This window comes from Rhinoraja longicauda, chromosome 28 (genome assembly GCF_053455715.1).
Source record: "Rhinoraja longicauda isolate Sanriku21f chromosome 28, sRhiLon1.1, whole genome shotgun sequence".
In the NCBI taxonomy this organism is placed as follows: domain Eukaryota; kingdom Metazoa; phylum Chordata; class Chondrichthyes; order Rajiformes; family Arhynchobatidae; genus Rhinoraja; species Rhinoraja longicauda.
In genome coordinates, this window is record NC_135980.1 from 26,654,952 (window position 1) to 26,666,355 (window position 11,404).

At 47.4% G+C, this 11,404-nt stretch overlaps 1 protein-coding gene across 1 annotated transcript in view; it reads left to right on the forward strand.

The window, feature by feature from the left end:
• Positions 1–6,740: 6,740 nt before the first annotated feature.
• The window catches only part of LOC144607213 (cytokine receptor-like factor 1), a 38,906-nt gene continuing 34,242 nt past the window's right edge, over positions 6,741–11,404 (forward strand). The window contains exons 1-4 of the mRNA XM_078423893.1: positions 6,741–6,814; positions 6,906–6,990; positions 9,161–9,240; positions 10,721–10,806. Of these exons, the coding sequence (XP_078280019.1) occupies positions 6,741–6,814; positions 6,906–6,990; positions 9,161–9,240; positions 10,721–10,806 (325 nt within the window). The remainder of the gene's footprint in view (positions 6,815–6,905; positions 6,991–9,160; positions 9,241–10,720; positions 10,807–11,404) is intronic.

The window sequence follows — 11,404 nt, forward strand, 5'->3', positions numbered from 1 at the left end:
GCTGCAGCATTAATACTCAGCTGACAGCATTAACACTCAGCTGCAGCATTAATACTCAGCTGCAGCATTAATAATCCGCCGCAGCATCAATACTCAGTCATGGCATCGATATTCAGCTGCAGCATTAATACTCGTTTGCAGCATCAATATTCAGCCGCAGCATTAATGCTCAGCCGCAGCATCAATACTCAGCTGCCAGCATTAATACTCAACTGCCAGCATTAATACTCAGCTGACAGCATTAATACTCAGCTGCAACATTAATACTCAGCTACAGTATTAATACTCAGCTGCACATCAATACTCAGCTGCACATCAATACTCAGCTGCAGCATTAATACTCAGCTGCCAGCATTAATACTCAGCTGCAGCATTAATACTCAGCTACAGTATTAATACTCAGCTGCACATCAATACTCAGCTGCACATCAATACTCAGCTGCAGCATTAATACTCAGCTGCACATCAATACAGCTGCAGCATTAATACTCAGCTGCCAGCATTAATACTCAGCTGCAGCATTAATACTCAGCTACAGTATTAATACTCAGCTGCACATCAATACTCAGCTGCAGCATTAATACTCAGTTGCAGCATTAATACTCAGTTGCAGCATTAATATTCAGCAGCAGCATCAATACAGCTGCAGCATTAATACTCAGCTGCACATCAATACAGCTGCAGCATTAATACTCAGCTGCAGCATTAATATGCTGGCAACATTAATACTCAGCTGCACCATTAATGCACAGCTGCAGCAGTAACATAGGGGCAGGGGCAAGGGGATAGTGGTGGCTGTGGTTTATATAACTGAACATTAATACTGAGCTACAGCATTAATACTGTATTGCCAGCATTAACAATGTGCTGCCAGCATTAATACTAAGCTGCAGCTTGAATACTGAGCTGCCAGCATTGACACTAAGCTAAGCATTAATATTGAGCTGCAACATTAATACTGACCTACTGCATTAATACTGAGCTGCGGCATTAACACTGAGCTGCCACCATTAATACTGAGTAGGAAAGAACTGCAGATGCTGGTTTAAATCGAAGGTAGACACAAAATGCCAGAGTAACTCAGCGGGACAAGCAGCATCTCTGGAGAGAAGGAATGGGTGACATTTTGGTTTCGAGACCAGACTGATGATCTTCAGTCTGAAGAAGGGTGTCGACCCGAAATGTCATCTATTCCTCCTTCCAGAGATACTGCCTGTCCCGCTGAGTTACTCCAGTATTTTATGTCTACCATTAATACTGAGCTGGCTAATACTGTGCTGCCAGCATTAATACTGAGCTGGCTAATGCGGTCTGACCTTTTCAAGGCTTAGCATGACATCCCTTTTTTTATATTCTCGTCCTCTCGAAATAAATGCTCGCATTGCGTTTACCAATGTAGACGCCTTTTGAAGGCAACGATCGATTCCCTTTGCACTATTCTTACGGACAGTGAGTTCCAGATTCCAACTGTACTCATTCCCCTTGGACCTTCGCAAGGTCGGATTAGGGCACTATAATTGGTCCTGTAACACCATGAACGCATCATCACAGCACCGAGCAGCGGTATGAATATTGATTTCTCTAATTTCAAGTAACCCCTGCATCAGGTTGCTGTTCTCACCTGGCAAACAGCTAACAATGGCCTGTTGTGTCTATCCTAACTCTCCCTATCTCTTCCACATGCAGAGGCTTGCAGGGATTTGGAACTCTTTAATCCAAATGACAGAACGTGGATCATTGCAAGTACCACGGTTGATTTTCCAGGCGTCTCTGAACTAGCTGATGGAAGCTCTGGGCGGTGGAGGGGGGAGAGGGGTAGGAGAGGGTGCTTCACCAATGCAGGAGAGGTTTGGGCCCAACGGGTCCACTTGGTCTAGTATTAAACTAATCCCTTCTGTGACCCTTATCAAGAGTCAAGAGTGTTTCATTGTCATACGTCCCAAACAGAACAATGAAATTCTTCGATAGACACAAAATGCTGGAGTAACTCAGCGGGACAGGCAGCATCTCTGGAGAGAAGGAATGGGTGACGTTTCGAGTCGAGACCCTTCTTCATACTTGCAATTCTTACTTGCAATTCTTACTTGCAGCAGCACACCAGAGCAGCAGAATAGACAACCAGCGGAAAGACAAAACATGATTACAATCGAGACTTCTGCAGTGTACAGATAGATACATGGTAAGTACAGATGCAATCCCGCTGATAAGATAAAGACTGCAAAGCTTGCAGAGAGAACAGGAAGCTGGCCTTCATCAGTGATGACAGCCACGATTAACAGATAACGTGAGGCCATTCAGCCCCTTGAGGCTGTTTTATTTATCATGGCTGATTTTAGACTTGAGAGATACAGCATGGAAACAGGCCCTTCGGCCCACCGATACCATGCCGACCAGCAGTCATCCCGTACACTAGCGCTATCCTAGTGTACACTTTCATACTCTACAAAAGCCAAGCAACCTACAAACTGCACGTCCTTGGAGTGTGGGAGGAAACCGGAGCACCCGGAGAAAACCCACGTGGTCACAGGGAGAACGTACAAACTCCGTACAGACAGGACCCGTAGTCAGGATTGTACCTGGGTGATAGGAGCAGAATTAGGCCATTCGGCCCATGAGTCCACTCCGCCATTCGATCATGGCTGATCTATCTTTTTCTCTTAACCCCATTCTCCTGCCTTCTCCCCATTACCCCCGACACCCACACTAATCAATGGAACCCGGGTCTCTGGTGCCGTAGGCAGCAACTCTACCGCTGCGCCACTGTACCGCCCATCTGTTGTATGACCTAATTCCATTTGTTTCATAGCGTCAGAGAGTGATACAGCATGGAAACAGGCCCTTCGGCCCAACTTGCCCACACTGGCCAACATGTCCCAGCTACACTAGTCCACCAGCCCGCGTTTGGTCCATATCCCTCCAAACCTGTCCTATCCACGTACCTGTCTAACAGTTTCTTAACGTTGGGATAGTCCCAGCCTCAACTACCTCCTCTGGCAGCTTGTTCCATACACCCACCACCCTTTGTGCCAAAAGGTTACCCCTCAGATTCTTATTAAATCTTTCCCCCATCACCTTAAACCTATGTCCTCTGTTCTCGATTCCCCTACTCTGGGCAAGAGACTGTGCGTCTACCCGATCTATTCCTCTCATGATTTTGTACACCTCTCTAAGATCACCCTCATCCTCCTGCGCTCCAGGGAATAAAGTCCCAGCCTGCTCCCTATAGCTCAGACCTCTAGTCCTGGGATATAGTCCTAAACTAAACATAATTCATCTCTCCTGTTTGGGAAGTTTGGGACTAGTGAGGGGAGTCTAGAAAATTAGAGACAGGTTTTCAAGAATGGGTTTTGGAAACACATTGAAAATAAATCTCAGAGTTCTCCCCCTAAGTAGCAATTGTTGCCAGATCAATGGTTGATTCTACATCTGAGATGGATGGTTACTTTTAAGCAAAAGAATGAAAGAATCAGGAAGAATCAGGAAGAAAGGTAATGACACAAGGGTTAAGTTACCAGACTAGTTAACCAGAGACCAGCAGAGCTGGTTCAAACTCCATCGTATTCACTGCGTAATTTAAATTCCATTAATAATCTGTCATTTGAAAACAAACCATAGCCGTGAGTAATGATGACCGTCAGTCTGAAGAGGGGTCTCGACCTGGAACGCTACCCATTCCTTCTGTCCAGAGATGCTGCCTGTTACTCAAGCATTTCGTGTCTATCATGAGTAACGATGACCGACTGGATCCTGCCCCTAATGACCAGTCTGGCCCTTCTGCGATTCTGTGATTCCAGCCACTAATGGGGCAATAACTGCTGCCGTTTTCAGTGGGGCTGAGATCCTGGTAAATTGTGTTCAGTTCTGGGCACCGTGTTGCGGGGAAATATGTTGTCTGAGGAATCTGAGGGGTGACCTTTTCACACTAAGGGTGGTGGGTGTATGGAACAAGCTGCCAGAGGAGATAGTTGAGGCTGGGACTATCCAACATTTAAGAAACGGTTAGACAGTTACATGTCATAAAGACATAGAAACATAGAAAATAGGTGCAGGAGTAGGCCATTCGCCCTTCGAGCCTGCACCGCCATTCAATATGATCATGGCTGATCATCCAACTCAGTATCCCGTACCTGCCTTCTCTCCATACCCCCTGATCCCTTTAGCAAAAAGGGCCACATCTAACTCCCTCTTAAATATAGCCAATGAACTGGCCTCAACTACCTTCTGTGGCAGAGAATTCCACAGACTCACCACTCTCTGTGTGAAGAAATGTTTTCTCATCTCGGTCCTAAAAGACTTCCCCCTTATCCTTAAGCTGTGACCCTGGTTCTGGACTTCCTCAACATCGGGAACAATCTTCCCGCATCTAGCCTCTCCAACCCCTTAAGAATTTTATATGTTTCGATAAGATCCCCCCCTCAGTCTTCTAGATTCCAGCGAGTACAAGCCTAGTCTATCCAATCTTTCTTCATATGAAAGTCCCGCCATCCAGGGATCAATCTGGTGAACCTTCTCTGTACTCCCTCTAAGGCAAGAACGTCTTTCTCAGATTAGGAGACCAAAACTACATACAATACTCCAGTTGTGGTCTCACCAAGGCCCTGTACAACTGCAGTAGAACCTCCCTGCTCCTAAACTCAAATCCTCTTGCTATGAATGCCAACATACCATTCGCTTTCCTCACTGCCTGCTGCACCTGCATGCTTGCTTTCAATGACTGGTGCACCATGACACCCAGGTCACGTTGCATCTCCCCTTCTCCTAATCGTTCACCATTCAGGTAATACTCTGCTTTCCTGTTCTTGCCGCCAAAGTGGATAACCTCACATTTATCCACATTATATTGCATCTGCCATGCATTTGCCCACTCGCCTAATCTATCCAAGTCACTCTGCAGCCTCCTAGCATCCTCCTCGCAGCTAACACTGCCACCCAGCTTCGTGTCATCCGCAAACTTAGAGATGTTGCATTCAATTCCCTCGTTTAAATCATTAATATACACTGTAAATAACTGGGGTCCCAGCACTGAGCCTTGCAGTACCCCACTAGTCACTGCCTGCCATTCCGAAAAGGACCCGTTTATTCCTACTCTTTGCTTCCTGTCCGCCAACCAATTTTCTATCCACCTCAACACTGAACCCTCAATACCGTGTGCTTTAAGTTTGTACACCAATCTCCTATGTGGGACCTTGTCGAAGGCCTTCTGAAAGTCAGATATAACACATCGACTGGTTCTCCCTTATCCACTCTACTAGTTACATCCTCGAAAAATTCTATAAGATTCGTCAGACATGATTTGCCTTTTGTAAATCCATGCTGACTTTGTCCGATGATTTCACCACTTTCAAATGTGATGCTATCACATCTTTAATAACTGACTCTAGCATTTCCCCACTACCGATGTTAGGCTAACTGGTCTATAATTCCCCATTTTCTCTCTCCCTCCTTTTAAAAAGTGGGGTTACATTAGCTACCCTCCAATCCTCAGGAACTACTCCAGAATCTAAAGAGTTTTGAAAAATTATCACTAATGCATCCACTATTTCTGAGGCTACTTCCTTAAGCACTCTGGGATGCAGCCTATCTGGCCCTGGGGATTTATCTGCCTTTAATCCATTTAATTTACCTAACACCACTTCCCGACTAACCTGGATTTCCCTCAGTTCCTCCATCTCATTAGACCCCGGTCCCCCGCTATTTCCGGCAGACGGTTTATGTCTTCCTTAGTGAAGACAGAACCAAAGTATTTGTTCAATTGGTCTGCCATCTCCTTGTTCCCTATGATCAATTCACCTGTTTCCGACTGCAAGGGACCTACATTTGTCCTAACTAATCTTTTTCTCTTCACATATCTATAAAAGCTTCTGCAGTCAGTTTTTATGTTCCTTGCCAGTTTTCCTCATAATCTATCTTCCCTTTCCTAATTAAGCCTTTGTCCTCCTCTGCTGGACTCTGAATTTCTCCCAGTCCTCTGGTAAGCTACTTTCAAGACGTGCGGGTTTGTGGGTTGGTTGTTCATTAAATTGCTCCCAATTTCTTCGTTTACTTTAGAGATACAGCGCGAAACAGGCCCTTCGGCCCACCGAGTCTGTGCCGACCAGCGATCCCCGCTCATTGACACCACCCTACACACACGAGGGACAATTTACATTTACACATTTATACCAAGCCAATTAACCTACATACCTGTACGTCTTTGGAGTGTGGGAGGAAACCGAAGATCTCGGGAAAAAACCCACGCAGGTCACGGGGAGAACGTACAAACTGCGTACAGACGGCGCCCGTAGTCGGGATCGAACCCGGGTCTCTGGCGCTGTCGGGATGCCTCTCTACCGCTGCGCCACCGTGCCGCCATAAGGAGTAGAGAATGGATGCTAAAGTGAGATAACATGGAACAAGTGTCAATGGGTGATCGATGGTCAAAATGGACCCAAGGGTCTCGAACCGAAACGTCACCCATTCCTTCTCTCCAGAGATGCTGCTGCCCCGTTGAGTACTCCAGCTGTTTTTGTGTCCATCCGTGGCCTGAAGGGTCAAGCTGTATATCTAAACTACCAGTTTATATTGACGGTAGACACAGAATGCTGGAGTAACTCAGAGGGTCTGGCAGCATCTCTGGAGAGAAGGAATGGGCGACGTTTCCGGTCGAGACCCTTCTTCAGACCAGTTTATATTCTATGACTCTCACATAGTACTACTTGTGTCTTCGGGACCGGGACTGAAGATTAAACTAAGGGTCAATGATGAGTATTTCTTTGGATGACTCTTGGCTGAGTCTGGAAACACAGCCCCAGTTTCCTGGCAGCAGTCTCCTGCTGTAAGTGACCCATCCACTGAGCCACAATGACATCAGCCCTGACTGTGGCCAGAGCGTACTCTTGCTCACTCACCGTTCTTTGTTCCCGTAGACATGCTAGTGTGGCGTGGGTGGCGAACACAGACTACAGTCTGCCCACTGGCCCACTGACGTATGACAAAGAGACCAGCACCGGCGTCAGAAGTTGATGGCTCATGCGGCACAATTAGCATCTTGTGCAAGTTGCACTAAAGAATATCAACTCCTTCACTTGATGCACACGCAGGCAAATGTCTGTGTGTATGTGTGTGTGTGTGTGTGTGAGAGAGAGAGTGTGTGTGTGTGTGTGTATGTGTGAGAGAGTGTGTGTGTGTGTCTGTGTGTGTGTGTGTGTGTGTGTGTGTGTGTGTGTGTGTGTGAGAGAGTGTGTGTGTGTGTGTGTGTGTGAGTGTGTGTGTGTGTGAGAGAGTGTGTGTGTGAGTGTGTATGTGTGAGAGAGTGTGTGTGTTTGTGTGTCTGTGTGTGTGTGTGTGTGTGAGTGTGTGTGTGTGAGTGTGTATGTGTGAGAGAGTGTGTGTGTTTGTGTGTCTGTGTGTGTGTGAGAGTGTGTGTGTGAGAGAGTGTGTGTGTGAGTGTGTATGTGTGAGAGAGTGTGTGTGTTTGTGTGAGTGTGTGTGTGTGAGAGTGTGTGTGTGTGTGTGTGTGTGTGTGTGTGTGTGTGTGTGTGTGTGTGTGTGTGTGAGAGTGTGTGTGTGTGTGTGTGTGTGTGTGTGTGTGAGAGAGTGTGTGTGTGAGTGTGTATGTGTGAGAGAGTGTGTGTGTTTGTGTGTCTGTGTGTGTGTGAGAGTGTGTGTGTGAGAGAGTGTGTGTGAGTGTGTGTGTGTGAGTGTGTGTGTGTGAGAGTGTGTGAGTGTGTGTGTGTGAGTGTGTGTGTGTGAGAGTGTGTGTGTGTGTGTGTGTGAGTGTGTGTGTGTGTGAGTGTGTGTGTGTGTGTGTGTGAGAGAGTGGTGTGTGTGTGTGTGAGTGTGTGTGTGTGAGAGTGTGTGTGTGTGAGAGTGTGTGTGTCTGTGAGTGTGTGTGTGTATGTGCACATGCGTGTATGTGTGGTGAGTGTGAGTGCATGTGTGAGTGAGTGTGAATGTGCACATGCGTGTGTGCATGCACGCGTGTGTGTACGTGTGCACAAATGCATGTGCTGAGGAGGGTGCTGGGTTATTAACTATTGCGGTGCTGGATGTATTTAGCGTAGGCATCAGCAGCTGGAGACCGGTGAACTTCAGCCTGTGCAAAGTTAACTATTCTTACCTCGGACAACTTTAATGAAGCCAGAATATTTCTCTGTACCCTTGGCTAGACTAGCAAGAAAAGCTCAATTATGGAACAGAAAGTTGGACAGGCCCATCGAGCCTGTCTTAGCTCCTTCACCGGAACAGTCTTGCTAATCCTACCCATTGTTTATCCTCATAAATACACAGTTTGTCTTCAGAAGATAGACATAAAAAGCTGGAGTAACTCAGCGGGACAGGCAGCATCTCTGGAGAGAAGGGATGGGTGACGTCTCTGGTCGAGACCCTTCTTTAGACTGGTCTGAATTGTCACAGGTACCGAGGGACAGTGAGCAGCTTTTGTTGGCTGTGACCAGTCGGCGGGACTAATTGATCTTGTATTGCTTTGTGAATGTGTGGGGTTTCCTCCCGTATCTCCAGTTTCCTCTCACACCTTCAAAGCGAGTTGATAGATTAATTAGCTGCTGGCTTTGGTGTGTTCTGCCTTGGAGTATTCACCCGGATAGTTGATGGTATGTGAGACAGAAGAGGTTTCAGTGACATTGAAGGGTGGCAATTGGATTAATGGGGTTGTTCTGATGGGCAACACAAACTTGATGGACTAAATATCCTCCTTGTATATCACAGGAGAATGTGAGCTAACATGAGTGTTCCAGTGCAGAGTGTGGGCTGTATGGATGTTACTACGAAGGGAATAGGATGTATCAGTGAGTGTTATCGTCAGAAGTGTGGGGTATATCAGTTTAGTTTAGTTTAGAGATACAGCGCGAAACAGGCCCTTCAGCCCACCGGGTCCGCGCCGACCAGCGATCCCCGCACACTAACACCATCCTACACGCACACCAGGGACAGTTTACATTGATACCAAGCCAATTAACCTACTAACCTGCACGTCTTTGGAGTGTGGGAGGAAGCCGGAGATCCTGGGGGAAAACCCACGCAGGTCACGTGGAGAACGTACAGACAAGCACCGTAGTCAGGATCGAACCCGGGTCTCTGGCGCTATAAGGCAGCAACTCTACCGCTGCGCCACCGTGCCGCCATTATTTGATGGACTAAATATTCTCCTTTTATGTCACAGGAGAATACGAGCCTAACACGCGTGTACAATGAAGAGTGCGGGGTGTACTGGTGTTACAATGAAGTGAGTGGGATGTATCAGTGAGTGTTATTGTGTGGGGTGGTGCAGTGTTGGGTAGGCTGTGGTTCATTGGAAATATCACAGTGAAGGACGTGAGCTTATCAGTTTAATCTCACAGCGAGGAGCTTGGGAACGTATCAGCGGGTGTGAGTGGGTGGTGAGGGATGTGAGGTACAATGGTGAATGTTACTGTAAGGTAATGTGTAAATTGTGTAAATCACTGTGTGAGCATATGGGGTATATCAGTGCATGTTACAGTGAGGGGTGTCTGACACGACATTGAGTATTTAGAGTGAAGCTCTGAGCAGTAGGTGTAGGCTTCCAGTGGATGTGGAGAGGATGTTTCACTGGTGGGAGAGTCTAGGACCAGAGGGCACAGCCTCAGAATTAAAGGATGTACCTTTAGGACGGAGATGAGGAGGAATTTCTTTAGTCAGAGGGTGGTGAATCTGTGGAATTCTTTGCTGCAGAAGGCTGTGGAGGCCAAGTCAACGGATATTTTTAAGGCAGAGATAGATAGATTCTTGATTAGTACGGGTGTCAGGGGTTATGGGGAGAAGGCAGGAGAATGGGGTTAGGAGGGAGAGATAGATCAGCCATGATTGAATGGCGGAGTAGGCTTGATGGGCCGAATGGCCTAATTCTGATGTTAGAGGGCATTAGGTCTAAGGAGCGTTTGGACAAACTTGGATTATTTTCTTTGGTTTGTTATGGATGGAGAGAGACATAGTAAATCACAGAATGCTGCCTTCGTGAATGAGTGTTACTGGAAGGCTTGTGTTCTTATTGAAACATATAAGATTAATTAAAGGATTGGACACGCTAGAGGCAGGAAAACAAGTTCCTGACGTTGGGGGGAGTCCCGAACCAGCGGGCACAGTTTAAGAATAAGGGGTAGGCCATTTAGAACGGAGACGTGGAAAAACCTTTTCACTCAAAGAGAGTTGTGAAGCTGTGGAACTCTCTACCTCAGAAGGCAGTGGAGGCCAATTCCCTGGATGCTTTCAAAGGAGAGCTAGATAGAGCTCTTAATGACAGCGGAGGTATTTATTCACAAAATGCTGGAGTAACTCAGCAGGTCGGGCAGCATCTCAGGAGAGAAGGGATGGGCGACGTTTTCGGATCGAGACCCTTCCTTCAGACGTCTCACAGCGAGGAGCTTGGGAACATATCAGTGGGTGTGAGTGGGTGGTGAGGGGGTATGGGGAGAAGGCAGGAACGGGGGTACTGATTGTGGATGATCAGCCGTGATCACGGTGAATGGCGGCGCTGGCTGGAAGGGCCGAATGGCCTGCTCCTGCACCTATTGCCGATTGACCCGTGCCAGGCAATGTGGGCAGTGGGGAGTTTGGGGTATATGGTCGATGGAGCGTGTCACGCATCATCGTGGCGTGGAGTGTGGCGCTCACAGTGAGGGGGGGTTTCATTGAGGTGTACCGGGGGGGGTATCACAGTGAGGGTGTGGTTCCTGTGGTTCACGGACGGTTCACGCCTTCTAAGTGCAGAACATAAAGAGTATTACGGGAAACTGGATGCTGTTCACTGCCCCCCATCAAGGTTTGCTGATCCACTCGCCACTCTGCAGCGTGAGTCATTGCCCTGCCACTGACATGAGCTGAGGGACCGACGGCTCAGACAAGCTCATGCTCTGACAGGAATAACAGGCAACCCCAGCTTGTTACAGGAAGGATTATTCACTTTGACACAAGAGGCATAGTTGTGCAGGGGCTTGGTCGAGGAAGAGTAGACCGGGGAACTGGAGGGGTTTGGCAGGGGTGGGGCACTCGAATAATTAATCTGCTGTATCCCAGTTGGGAAGGCAGAAGCCAAAGGTCGGGCAGCACGAAGATTCCCTCGCTGAGAAGTACCTCGCTCGTTCAACAGCTCGCTGTGGGGACGTTTTTAAACTTTTCAAAAACTTTTTTTAAACTTTTTTTTTTAAACACGCACTCTCTCTCTCTCTCTCTCTCTCTCTCTCTCTCTCTCTCTCTCTCTCTCTCTCTCTCTCTCGCCTTTTGAGGTTTTTTAACCGGACTTCGAAGAAACATGCTGCCTTTCCATTTTCTCGTCTCGTCCTGCTTGATGAAGCTGGTCTTGTCCTCCACGTGTGAGTATTGCTTTGAAAAGTGACTCGAATTTGGAGGTGTTTATTCACAAAACGCTGGAGTAACTCAGCGGGTCAGG